Source organism: Chaetura pelagica, unplaced genomic scaffold, assembly GCF_000747805.2.
Source record: "Chaetura pelagica isolate M959 unplaced genomic scaffold, ChaPel_1.0 scaffold12, whole genome shotgun sequence".
NCBI lineage: Eukaryota > Metazoa > Chordata > Aves > Apodiformes > Apodidae > Chaetura > Chaetura pelagica.
The window spans coordinates 163,865-178,145 of NW_009952801.1; the positions used below are offsets into that span (position 1 = coordinate 163,865).

Below are 14,281 nucleotides of genomic sequence, written 5' to 3' on the forward strand. Positions count from 1 at the left end.
TGGAGGAACAGGCAGTGCAATTCCATGAGTGAGAACACTGTTGGTTGTGGTTTGGGTTTTTTTCCTCTCAATTTATTTTATTTTTTAATCTAGTTAAGTTAATGTATTTTAAACAATCTGCAGTTTTCCAATTGTTATGAGCAGGATGATGAGGAAGAGACTTTCATAATTCCAGGGGGCTGTTTTTAGCAAGGGTATTGAAATAAGCTTGTGAGTGGTTTCCTTTACAACTTGATAGGTCAACACCCTTCCTCTTGGAAATCGAAAACGTAACTTTTCCTTAGCTTGTTGAACAATGCTTGCAGCTCAGTGTTATCCTACAGCTTGCTGCAGTAATTAAATTACAGTATAAATGGAATGATGGAAAAATATTTAACTTGCTCTGTGTGTGTAGATGCCTAACAGTATGCCTATACATACAGAATATATGCAAGCTGTCCATGTTTCTTTTCCCCTGGCATTAGTATCAAGAAGCTTTGTGAAACAGGTTTTAAAAGGATTGACATATTTTTCTGGTATTGTATGTAATAAAAATGAGATTTCATTTTTCATCCAATGGTGACTTGGTCTAGTTAGCTGTGTTACACCTCTGTGGGATAAGGGGGATTTCCCCTGTAACAGTAAGACTACGCCAAAGGGCACCTCTACCTTATTCACCACCCTTGGCTTGTATGTAATGACTTTCTGTTTATTAAGATACATTATTAGACACTGGAATAGGCTGCCCAGGGAGGTGGTGGAGTCACCGTTCCTGGATGTGCTTAAGGGTCATTTGGATGTGGTGTTGGCGGATATGGTTTAGGGGAGAACTTGGTAGAGTAGGGATGATGGTTGGGGATCAGGTCTCAAGGGTCTTTTCCAACATGAATAGTTCTATGATTATATATTTTTACTAGAATTTAGAGCATGCAGAATCTGAATTAATATTGACATTCACTTTTACCTTTCCTGTAAAATTACTGTAAATACTTTGTCAGAAAAATATAGCTCTTTTTGACCTTGTACCAAGGGGCGACCACCATTGCCACTGCAGCATCTTGGATGTAAGTGGTTTACTTATCTTTGTAGCAAATAATAATAAAAAAAAACATAACAGAAAAGCAAAGTAGTAGGCTGGTGGTGTTACAAAGAAATCACTTAAAAGTTAGTTTCTTACTAAATTGGCAGAAAGAAAAGACCCAGCTGAATCTGCAAAACACACAGCTTGCATGTGTAATTTAAAAACCTTATTTATCATGTACCCAAAGTAAAAGTTTTGGGAGGGAGACAGTTAAAAATGTGGCATTAGTAAAGCTCACAGATTTTGCACTTACTTCCCTTCTGTCTGAGGGAAGCAAAATGTGCTCCCAGATTCTGGGTTATTTGCAAGAGCCTATGTTATCTTGTGACTGACAGAAACATATAAACATTTAGGGGCTAGTTCTCTTGCTGGTGTAAACACAGCAATGTCCTTTACTTCTGCCAATAATTTTTGGTCGTAATTTAAGAGAGGAAATTTTCATAATTTATTTTTGTTGTTATTGGAAAAGGCATCTGGGATATACCACTGTAATAAGAGGAACCATCCAGTACAATCACCAGTGCTTTTAATTCAGTTTAGAGGAGCAGGAGAAAGAAAAATTAGCTACAGCAAGCTCTTAAAAAAGCTTTTTGTGTTAATCAGAAAAATGTTACTTAACCTACACATGCTTCACTGTGTAGCAAAAGTGCAGTTAGGCAATTTTCTAAACAACACTCTCATATGTTACTAGCTGTCAGAGTAGTGGGTACATCTGAGATTGCAGTTGATGTATCCAAACATTGGATTGTTTTCCTACTCTGTATTCATGTTAGAACAAATTCCCACTGCATCTAGTTAGACTTTTCAATTATCATCTTTTAGTAGGAGAACAGGGCCTGAGGAATATTTTTGTAGCTCAGGTCTTGCTATTCCATTGCTTTATCATTGTCACACCTGACTGGGTTAGGCAATACAGTTACACATTTCTGACAACTAAAATTGTGTCTTAATAATCTGTTCATGACTGAGCAAATGTCTGGGGTTTATATAGGTTTTGCCATGACTGTTCAGAAAAGGTAACTTTAAGAATCTTTGTAGGTCATTTTTACTTGGAAATGTGCAATTAAATTTCTCCCCTGCCTGTGTACCCACACTAATGACTGGGACATCTCCCAGCCAGGCACCAGGAGAAGAGAGATTTAGGTTAGAGATCAGGCGTAAATTCTTCAGTGTAAGAGTGGTGAGACACTGGAACACTGGAACAGGCTGCCCAGAGATGTTGTGGGGGCTCCATCCCTGGAGGTGTTCAAGGCCAGGTTGGATGAGGCTCTGAGCAGCCTGTTCTAGTGGAAGGTGTCCCTGTCCATGCAGGGGAGTTGGAACTTGATGATCTTTAAGGTGCTTCTGACTCAGAAAATCCTGTGATTCTGTAATATTTTTACTCTTTACGGTGACACAAGATAAAGTAAAGGTGAGGGCAGCAATAGAATTAGGATCATTTCCTAGGAGTGAGTATTTTCTCTTTAATCTAAAGGATTCAGTCATGATGTGGGACTCTGGGATGCAGTCTTATGTCCAGGACTGTGCTGGGTACAGGTGTGACAGCTCAGATATCCCTGTCTGAACATGGCCCACTGGTGCACCAGGAAGCCCTGGAAGTACAACAGAAGACTCTGGTTGCCACTTGTGGTGCTGACTGGTGAAGAAGCATCAGTGAACACTGGAAGCTCAGCTAATGGAGATAAGTGTTTTGTGGAAGAAAATCTATCAGTCCAGATGAATCATGTAGCCCAGCAAACACTTGATAGAACATTGCTTAACACAGTGAATCTCTCCAACTGTTACACAATTTTCAGGTTGCGCATCTGTCTATGTACTGCATTAAGTCTTGAGCCCTGTGGTGGGAAGCAGCGTGTGGGTGGCAAAGATGGATAAACTCCAGGGGCATATGCCTTTGAAGGTGGATCTCTTTGTATTCCACAATGTCCTAGTGCCTTGCAGTGGAGAGGTAGCCTGGGGTGGCATGGGCCACAGTGAGATAACTAGCTTTGTTCCTGCAAGGATATAACCCAGAGTCAAAAGCAAGATCCACATCCCAGCATCCAAGCCTCTGGTGGGCATTGCCCTAATCTGTGGCTCAGCATCGCTGTGCTGGAAAATAAGAATAGCAGAGTGGAAGAAAGTTTGTTTGCTTGGTTTTGCGTTGCTTTCACGACTGGATACCCATGGCCAAAGCTCCCAGCCATCCTGATGGCTTATCTGAGATCAGCACCTGCATCGACATGGCACACATTTTTACTGTTGTAGGACTACCCTGATTTGAATACATCTGCCTTCAGATCCTAGGAATAGCTGTGCTCTTGGCACTCACTTGTTCTGACTAATTTTGGGTTCCCTGTATGCCAGGACAGAAAACAAAAATGTCTTTGTTATGTTGTAAAAGTGTGTGGTTAGTGCTTATTTTGGTTCCTTCTGGGATGAACCCTCCAGCTGAAAGCTAAGTTGATTGGGACAGTCCCACATGGGAGTTTCTAGGTATGTTGTAATTTGTGTATGTGGAAAGTGATAGGATTAAAACTGTGAAATCAGGTGTTCTGGGGGTTGATGCTGTCCACAGCCTCTCAGATCACCTGGAGAGGTTGTTTTGTTACCATATACAAAGGACAACGCTTCTTCTGAACAGAGTTTGTTGTTGCTGTCGATGAGTCTGAACCCAGTCAACTGATGACTGGTTGAAGCATTGCTTTATGCTTATAATGTTGTGAGGAGCTGTGTTGCAGTGAAAAGGAAGAAATGCAGTGATTTAAACAGAAGCGTGTCCCATTACTGCCAAACAAATAGACCAGACACAATTGTACAATACTTGTAAAGTGCATGCATTTTTACCCTTAAAATTGGATTTTGTAAAAATAGATGAGGGCAAGTATGCTGCCAATTCTTATGTTACAAGGTTTTCCCTCTACTAATTTTTTTTTTTTTCCCCTTTGAGAAAGGGAAAATTTTGTTTAATAACAGTTTGTTTCTGTTTGTGTCTTGATAATGGCTTGAAATTATTGTGACTTTACAAGGAACTGCCATTTAGATTATAATTTTAGAACTTGTTGTTTTTTGGAATTCGTAAAATGAATTAGGCTTCTTTAATAAGCTTAAGTCAAAATTACTTAATTATTGTTCTTTCTTTTAATTATCTGGATGTTCTGCTTTTTTTCCCCCCCGATGAGTGTTTTTTTCACAGTATCATGAGATGGATATCTATGTTTAAATCATACTTTTTCAGTTCAACCTTGTATCGTGGAAAACATTTTCTTGGCTTGTTCCCGACAACAGTCTGATGACAGCTCAGAGTGCAGAACTTTCCATACCTATCATCATTGAGGCCCAGTCCCAAAGCCCATACTCAAACAGGGCAAATTCTTCAGTGACAACTTTTGCAGACACTCCTTTGCCCAGGTGTTGTGCCGTATGTTTAGCAGGGTAGTCAAGTGTGAATACAGAGTGAGAGGTGCAGATTGTATCCAAATGCCAAATCTTCCATATTGTGGGCAAGAGGAACACTTGCCTTCCTCATGCAAAGGGGAGCTGTGTTTTGGCTGTGTCTAGGACATAATTTACCTTGACAGGACCCCTTGAGTAGTGGTGAGTCAGTTTTGACATAGATCTCCTAGGTGAGTCCTAACCAAGAAGAATGTGTATGTTTTTATGAGAAGGAGTGAGGGCTATACTCCTTGTTTCATTTAATATTAAAAAAAAAAACCCAAAAAAGTTCTGCAAAACTTCCTGACAACCTTCACCCTGTGGTGGTGATGCATCCTGAAAGAGGAAGCCGAAGGTTGCAGCTTTGCTTTCTAGAGGACTTCAGGCCTCAGGCAAGCTGGTAGTGTGGGATTTTGGTTGCCAGAACAAAACACACTAAGCAACTTCGTATGAGCAGGCAAGGTTAGCACAAGGATAGAATGTTTTTTGCTTGCTCTGTGATTAAATCATCTTAATGCGACCAAGTTATTTTAACCTGTTGTTGTCTTCTAAGTTACATGCTGCCTCTGCTTCTGCACGTGATGTTGTTGGAGGTTGTCGCGACCCAATCAAATTATTACCTCTTCTATTGGGGTACCAACTGCTGCAGGCCCAGGCTCGTTACCACCAGGCTGGGTGATCCAGGCACTTGGAATGCTTCTGCCCTGGTCAGAATCTCCTGGCATGCACCAAGGGGACTGGAAACACAGGAGCAGCTGCTGTCCTGCCAGTGCTGGAGGGATCTGCCAAGGGTAGGAGGGACTGCAGGCCCTGCTTTACCCACTACATGCTGTTAGACATCCTCATCAGTGAGCTGCCACATGGCAGAAGTGTCAGTCTCTCCACAGTAGGCAGCTGCTATAAGGAGCTGACCTTCTTCTCTCACAATACTAGATTTGCCCCAGTTCTGCACTGAATGTGTTTCTATATCCCAGTTTCTTTGCCTGTGCCCTTTCCCTAACCCACTACATGCTGTTAGACATCCTCATCAGTGAGCTGCCACATGGCAGAAGTGTCAGTCTCTCCACAGTAGGCAGCTGCTATAAGGAGCTGACCTTCTTCTCTCACAATACTAGATTTGCCCCAGTTCTGCACTGAATGTGTTTCTATATCCCAGTTTCTTTGCCTGTGCACTTTCCCTACATTTCTGAAGAACAGTCCTGGGAAAGGATTGGCCACCAGACTTTTGTTTAGGGCTTTGGAGGAGGTGTGAGGGAATTGAGGAGAGCCATGCCCTCCAAGCCCTGAAGCAAGAAGAAGTAGAGAATACATGCTGGAAAACTCATTCTGATGTGCTTGGGATGTGTACCTTGGGAGGACCCAAATGGAGAGCAACATGTGGGAAATGAGCAGCTGGTGTTTGGTTGTATAAGGCCCTCCTTATCCAGGAGCCAGACCCCCCTGAAGAGCAACTGAGATGCCCTGTGCTGGCTGCGGAGCAGTGGCTGGTGGGGCCCTGGCTGTCTTGCACCCACAGGTGGATTTTGATAGCGCCACAGGTTTGGCCACCTCAGTTCTGCTTTACATCTTGCTAAAGCACTGCCTCATCCTCAGCTCTGGCACCCATACAGTGTTGAGTTCTCTTGCAGTGTAGCCATCGCTGCTGGAGGTTAGGAATGAAATCACAAGGAGATAAGTTGCTTTGTGGGCTGTTAATTGTTTTCTTTAGTTATTGCTGAGGTTAAAGAAAAAGTGCACTCTGGTCTTTTACCTCCTTCCTTTCAAGTCAGTGTTGTGCTAGTGTCTAGATATAAGCTCTGAAGAACTGTCATTAGTGGTTTGTTCCTTACTTATTTGCTTTTTAAATTACATTAAAGGTCCCATTAATTGTGTCATGGTTGGTTATTATATTAATAGAGCTAAGTGCAATTACTGTAACCTGATTTAAAGGGAAAATTGCTTCCTGTAACATAAAATGGCACAGTTACGTGGCACCACTAGACCCATTTAATCTTTTTAATACAAAATACCTTTTCTCGGACATTTTCTCTTGGCTTTCTAGTAAGTAAGTCTAATCTCAGCTTAGGTGTAACTCAGAGCAAGCTGTAGTAAAATTTTCTGTCAATTTCTAATAATTCAGTTTACTGATTTTTTTAAAATTTTTTTTTCAATAATCATAATTTTGCTAGTTATGTGCTGAAATATGCTATCAGTAGAGAGTATAATAAGGGATTGATATAAGAAGAGTGTGTACAAGTGGTATGACCTTTACTTCCTGATTTGAATCACTTGACAGAAGGTAAACTTGCTGATGAATAATGGAAAATAATCTTTAATTGCTGGAAAGGAGATTTTTACACACTCTCAGAAACCAGACTAATTCAATTGCAGTTTCTTTTTTTGTAGAAATAGTGTATTTATTGTAGAGTACAGTGATAATTAAATGGCAATTGCTAATGTTTTTGGCTGGGTGCTGGTACCATATCAGCAGAAATTACTGAGCTACATGAGAAGGAAAATCCCCAAATGTGCTTTTTTTTGTTTCTTTTGCTGTTTAAATAGTATGCTGACTTCCAGCGGAAAGTAATTGACATGTGCGATTATCTGGCAATATTTTGGGGAAGTATTTTCATCACACTGTTTTAGAGAGAGTTTAGAATATTCTATAACAAAAATAATATGAATTTCTGTCTCTATCCCCTCCCCACCCCTGCCACTGTATTTCCCTGTTCCTGGGCAGGAAGCTAAAGGTGCTGATTTCACAAAACTTTGTCAAGACTATTTTAAATAAAAACACTTTTAATTTTTCTTACCGTTGTTCAACACAAAGTGAGTTTGTTGGCTAATACCAGTTTCTGACTGGGCAAATTGCCATCATTTTTGAAATAATTGGCTGCTGAGACCAACCCAGGAGCCATTCTTCAGAAGGCTCCTCTGAGCACAGCCCTCGCCCTTGCTGGGATGCAGGCGGAGCCAAGGCTGCCTCCAGAGCCAAGTCCTTTTGGTTTGCATCTTTGTGGTTTGGATGAAGCAGCCTGATAAAAACACCAAGTCCCACGCGTGAGACTCAGCATGCCCTCACTGTCAGGAAAATAACAGTTTCTGTTGTGGTTTACCGGTACGTTATCAGCAGGTGGGAAAGATACATGGCTCCTAAATCGACTTTGCTTCCCAAATGCCATTGAGATTGGGCCAGCTAGAGCAGGTGAAAAGATTTCCTTCGTGGCTGGGAATATCTGTGAGATAGCATCTGTGGTATTCAGTGTTAAAATATTTCTAATGGGTGGAGTGTTAGGTCTTGTTATAGTCAGTATCCTAGTGATGCCAGTCTAAATCCTATCACCCATGATTTCTGCATTGCTCATGATAAAGCATATAAAAATAAGCAGACCCTTTGAAAGTGGGTCTATATTTCAGTTTGCTTTTATCTGAAGGGATGATAATATCCAATAATCAGTACTGAATCATCAACCAGTTGACCAGTGCTGCAGTTCTCCAGCAGCATGGTTTATGTTTGTACCTGGTAGTACAAGGGGAGGTGTTCCCCTGAATCCTCTCATGATTGTATACAGCATATGAGATTTTTGCAATTTGTTTCTAAAGTGTAAAAGCTTTTGGCAGGACCTATTTAATTTATTTGCAAAAACACAGTTTAAAGTGGATGGTCTGATGGCTAAGAAAAAACTCTGGATATCAGTATTTGGACTCTGATACTTTTTCTTGAACTTAGAGTCATGCACTGTTTGTGGTTTGTACAGTGAGATTGTCTTTAGTTTTGTTTTTGAGGGTTTTGGGTTTGTTTTGTTATTGGGTTGTTTTTTTGTTTGGTCAGTTGGGGGTTTTTTTTGTTGGGTTTTTTTTGTGTGTGTCACACAGGAGAGATCTTGTTTTACTCAACAGGGCAAACTTCACGTGGTAATAATTAAACATCATTTTTGTTAAGCAACTTATGTTTTATTCAAAGGAACAGAAGTAAACAGGTTATCATCTGCAGAAATAATGTAAAATAACTTCTCTCATGCCTTAGTCATTCTTCTGAATCTGTTTAACTTCAAAGGTAGCTTTGTATGTAGGCTGTGAAACATTTGGCCCAGTACCAGCCATAGCAAGCACAAAACTCTGTTAGTACATTCACTTCATACTTTTGCCAAGATCCATCAAAACACTGGGATACCTTTCTGTATATATTTCATAGCCTCCTTCCGGCATTTTCCTGGATGTTATCTGATGAGCAGTACCAGATGTTATTACAAACAGTCAGAAAGGTGTTTCACCACCTGTGGCTCAACATCGAGGGTCAGCATCTTAGAATCTAAGGATCTAGGATATGGCAATAGAGAAGTTAAATGTGGGCTTTCATAGGTAGTGTCCTGGTGAGTAGTGAATTTGGTGAGAAGTGAAAATGTGATTTTTCTGTTACCAGCAGTTAAGTATCCTTATTTCTGTGAAAAACTAAGAAGCAGAAAACAACCATATATGGGCTGAAATTCTCTGAAGAATGTGCAATAAATAGATCAGAAGAAGGCTCCTCAGGATCTCATGAGCAGAGCAGTTTGGGAGGGAGAGAAGTCTATTTCAAGCTCAAGAAATAGTTAGCACCACAAGACTTCTTTATTTAGTGTGGAGAAAAGACTAAGGAGAGTAAGTTCCTAGAAGAATAATTTATTTCTTTGTGAAACAGTGTAGTGGTAAAATTGTGGTCACCGATTAAAGGCATTCACTTTCTATTGGGAATGGGTGTTTGTGTTGGCTAGGTTTGGGCTGGGGAAAGGAGGGTGGCTTTTTGTTTCACATTTGGACCCGTTGTGCCTGCTGACTAGGGTGTGCAGAACACTTGGTGTTGCCAGTGTGAGCACCTGGTGCAACATGGGGCATGGGGATGTTTGGCATTGGAGCCGGTTCCTGTTGGGAGTTACTGACGGGCTCAGAGGTGGCTGCAAAACTGCAAGTTGCCCATTTTGCTTCCCTGGCCATGGAAGTCTAGCACATTGTGGGCCCAGCCCTTGTGGTCTGAAATCTCAAAGTGTTACTGAACATAGTGGCTGCATTCCAGATGTGTTTTGCTTGCAAGAGTTGGAAGGGAAGAGAGTAGCTGGAATAGAGCAAGAGCAGTAGCCAAGTGGCTCAGGACATTGACTAATGGAAAGTGTGCAACAATTTCACAGTTGGAAGTTGCCCAAGGACTAGACATGGAAATTTTATAAAATCTGAAAGATGACCAGTATGTGTTTTGTCAGATCCCAGGGAACCCTAAACACAGGCTGGACACAAGTGCCCTGAACAGCACTGATATCCTTAAGAATGTTTCAGGCAAAGGGAGGGGAAATGGGGTCTCTCCTAGTTGCCTCCTTGTGTAGCATGTGTAGTCATTGGGAACAGATCATTAACCTTCTTTGACAAGATCAATCCAGGTTTTTCTTCCTGTCACTTTCTAGAAACTGTACCCAGAAAGGTAACAAATTGTGAGGGGGAACTGCCACTTTCAAAGGTCTCAGAGAGGCTTAAACCAGCCATGATGACTTCCTATTGTAGTAGCTGTAATTGCTAAAAGAATTATTATATTTGCCTGATTGCATCTGTTGTAATAGTTGTGGGTGAGTGGACAATAAGGACATCCACCTAGAAGTAAGAAAATTAATATGCTTTAAAATTTTTCTGTGTACGTTTTTTTCTTTTAGACAAAAAGTAGTCAACAGTGCTTCTGTAAGAATTAGTGTGTTAATAACTTTTAAAATTTATTTTTCAAATCTAGATCATTGACAAGGAGATTAATCCCTTTGTGGACAAGTGGGAAGAAGAAGGACAGTTCCCAGCACATAAAGTATTTAAAATCCTGGGACAGGCTGGATTTCTTGGTGTGGATAAGCCAACAGGTAGGACAGTTTATAACTCCTGAGTATTGATATAGATTGTGATTGACTCATTACATTATCTCAAATCACTTTTGCCTCAGATCAAAATGTTGTTCAGAATTCAGTGCAAAATTTACTTAGCTCCCTCAGCTGGTTACCAACTGTGCAACTACAGAAAAAATTGTTGGTGAGTGCTCAAGTTGATGTTCTCCTAAATATAAATGTTAAAAACCTGCATGACTGTTATTTTAAGGTCAGTGAAATGAATGTCACTTCTATTTTCAATATACAATCTGTATAATGACTTCTATTCTGGATCCAGACACATAATGGAATAATCTAAATCCCTATTAAAGACACCACAATTTGAAGGCATTGGAAATGTTGTGAGATTTGGCTTATTATACTTCCTTAACCTGTAACCTCTATATCATTGTAATTCATTCTGTCTTGCTGTTCAGAAGATGAGGTTTCTGTGGGTTTTAGGCTATTATATCCTAGGTTGTCTCTAAAATGTACTATTCCAGCCCACAGAAGCATATACAGAAAAAGAGGCTGATGATAAACACAGCAAGGACAGAGCAAGTTTCAGATGTACATATATATATTGGTGAGGAAAACATAAAGAATTCCAGAGGAATAGGAGGTATTTCTGCTCTTTGACTAAAATACATATTCCCCTAGTGTTTTTGTTTGCATGATGTGGGAAATGGCCTCACATTATACTAAATACCATAGTACTAAATACCATAATACTAAATACCATACCATAATAGCAAGTACAAAACCTAAATACGGCCTCTACGACACCGTCGGTTTGCAACACATGCAATGTAGGATATACTTGTTTTCTTTTAAAATGCTACTGTTGTGTGTTCCTGGCAGAATCCTTAGGGTTTTGGTTTTTTTCCCATTTTTCTTACTCACGGTTAAAATTTAAAAACCAAAGCAAGTTTGCCTAGGCAAACTTTTGGCAATCAGGGTGAATTCAGAGCAGCCTGAAGTGACAACATTTGGACAGTTAACTGCAGATAATAATCTAGATGGAGCGGCTCGCACAACCTTAGCTGTGCCACTTCACACCAGGGTGTTTAAACTGTGGGTCAGGGTTTAAACTGGAAAAAGCTAGGTCTTTTTTCAACTTAGTTTCAGAGGAAACTTTCATGTTCTTACACAGTCTAATGTGGAAGGTTTTTTTCCCAAACTGTTCAGCTGTTGGAGTTCGCAGAACCATTTAGCTGTGACTGTCTGACAAATTCAATTAGCTCTGAGCTGGTATTTCTTGATAACAATGCTGACAGTTTGAGATTATTCTTAAAATCTATTTAAAGGAGCAATAGGATTACGTAAGGAGGGAGAAAAACACCTCTAGCTTTTGTTATAATTGTTTGATAGGCAGATTTGAAATCTGTCTCAGTGGGTCTCCTTCACACTGCTAAGCTTAATGTTGGTAGTAATAATGGTTTGTTGCATTGCTGCCAGATTACAGCCCCATCTTGTTGCTAGATGTATCTCAGGACATGCAAAGGCCTCAGCTGGGTAGGAAGCTAAGTGCTGAGCGTGCTGTGCATAAAACACTCTTGGGGTAGGAACTTTGTATGAAGCTTACAAAATATCTAGGCCAAGAGAAAACATGACTGAAATCTAGTGAAGGAGGAACTTGAGGAGGCAGAGCTAGGCACAGCAGGTTGCATGCACTGACTAGACACGTTACACTCAGGATTGAAAATATGTTAGCCTTGACTTTGACACTTGTATCTAGCTGTTAATCTAATTTGTTGGGCCTAAGCAGGCCCATAAAGCTATAAAAAACTGGATTTTATAAAAGCTATAAAAAATGGATACAATTCTCAACAATATGTTAATTTCAGTTCATCTTCTAGGGCAAAGTATTGTTGAGTACAGAAGATGCACCAACTCCCTGGAAGATGCTGCCATTGCAGCATTCAGTTGTGCAATAGAATATCACCAGATCCAGCTTTGCTCTTTAGTGGTTTAATACCCTCAGGTACATCCTGAAAGTCCTGAAACTGTCATGATGAAATGGTCAGGTGTGTTACAGTGCAGTCTCAGCAGCAGGACTTTGGCAAAGCCTGTAATTCTTTATCTTCTACACTTCTACAAAGTGCTTATGCTTGCTATATTATTAGGGTGTACTGGTAGTATTTTAAAGTAAAATTAAGAGATACAGCTTTAATAGTCCACTCAGCCACTTCCTTAACTGCTATGTGCAGAGGCAGAGCGTTCTTAAGAAATTTGAAGAAGCCAAGAGCAGCTTGGACTTTTGAAGGGATGTTGGGGAGGTCTGGAGAAGAGAGGTTAAGCTGATTTGAGGAGAACATTCTCTTTAAAGAAGACTAAAATTTTCAAGTTAATTCACTTCAGTAGCAGCTGCAATTTTGAAATACATGTTTTTTTCTGAATTTGTGTTCCAAGTAATTCTGGTTGTTGGTTTGGTTTTTTTTGTTGTTTTGTTTTGTTTTTCTGTAGAATTAATTGAGTAGCTTTCTGATTGGGCAGAAGTGGGTCATAAACTTGTTTTGCTTAGATATAAGGAAACATCTGTTGGAGCTCAGATTTGTTGAAACTGGACTTTTTCCTGTGTAAACACCATTCCCTTTACGAACAATGAACTGCTTAATGGGAGTCAGGTTTTTAAGAGTGTGCCTTCCATGTGTCCCTTATCACTGGAAACTTTCTCTGTGTAGAGAACTGACTGGGGGCACTATTTGTATTGCAAAGGCCACATCAGTTCCCACCATATGCAGCTGTGGGCTACAGACGTGTCAAGGTTTTTCCTGTATATTTTTTCACAGTTGTTTATGCTTGTAGTGAATAGTGGCTGCAGTACAGTTAGTTGGAGGGGTCCTGTGAACACTGGGCAAGGCCCAGCCACCACCCGTAACTGGAGAATCCTTAAGATGATCAGTGATTTTTACTTACTACACTGTCTTGTCAGTCCTCTGCCAGAGAAACAGTTTCCTCTTTGAACTGTTTCTCTGCTCTGGTATTCTTTACACAACTCAAAAATTGTGCATACTTCGATTTTTCCTTGGGAAAAAGAGTGTGTTGTTCTGATATATTAAAATTGTTTTCCTGCTTTTAAATTACATGCTGAAAAAAATATACATTATTAATGCATTAAAAGTGTCTTTTTTTCTCTATGCAAAATGTGTTTTACAGAATCACTCAGTTCAGCCTGAAGTATTTTGTTTGAGGGGGGGGAAAAACCCTCAACATCTCTAAATACTTATTATTCTTCTTTTATGTTTACTGTGTATTTCTCCTCAAATTATAAAGTTTCTGTGCTATTGAGGTACTGACAGTCCCAAAACTAAAGGCAGAAAATATTAGGGTAAGCAGCAAAAATGTTAAACAGTCTTGGTAGTTGGCCATGGTCTGTTTTCCTAAGGGGAGTGGGCAAGACCTATTCTTTGGAGTGTTTTATATGCAGATTAGATGAAATACTGGAGTAAAAGCTGAAAAGATGTATGCAGTCATTAATGATCTTATGCTTTATGAATCAAAGCCTTGACTGTTGCTAAATTTTAGGCTGTGTTGATCAAAATGTACCGTTACTTGCCTGCAAATTCTGATGGAGATGATTAATTTTTTTATCAGCTGATGAGTAAGTACAGCAATCCTGTAAAGGCCCAGGGAAAGCAAAGAGGAGGGGAACAAAAGGTTTGCAAGAGAGCAGGGTCTGCTGTCCTGCACATTCATGTAGCACCACTGTGAGACATGAGTGACAATGATGCTCTGGGTATTTCACTAGTATTTTCACTGACAGTCCTAAAGGAATGTTTAACGGAATGTGTTTGCATGTACAAATAATTATGACACTATGTCCAAATAGTAGCTTTCATTTATTTCTGTCAAACACTTAGCAGTGGATTGCAGAAATATGTTCTTAAACATATCAGGAAAATCAGGAAACTACGTGGTTGGACATGTACATGGATGAGAAAGTATAATC

At 40.1% G+C, this 14,281-nt stretch overlaps 1 protein-coding gene across 1 annotated transcript in view; it reads left to right on the top strand.

Annotated features, from left to right (window-relative positions):
- Window positions 1–8,670: 8,670 nt before the first annotated feature.
- LOC104386365 (probable acyl-CoA dehydrogenase 6) overlaps window positions 8,671–14,281 on the top strand; it is a 62,210-nt gene continuing 56,599 nt past the window's right edge. Inside the window, exons 1-2 of the mRNA XM_009994966.1 lie at window positions 8,671–8,718; window positions 10,206–10,326. Of these exons, the coding sequence (XP_009993268.1) occupies window positions 8,671–8,718; window positions 10,206–10,326 (169 nt within the window). The remainder of the gene's footprint in view (window positions 8,719–10,205; window positions 10,327–14,281) is intronic.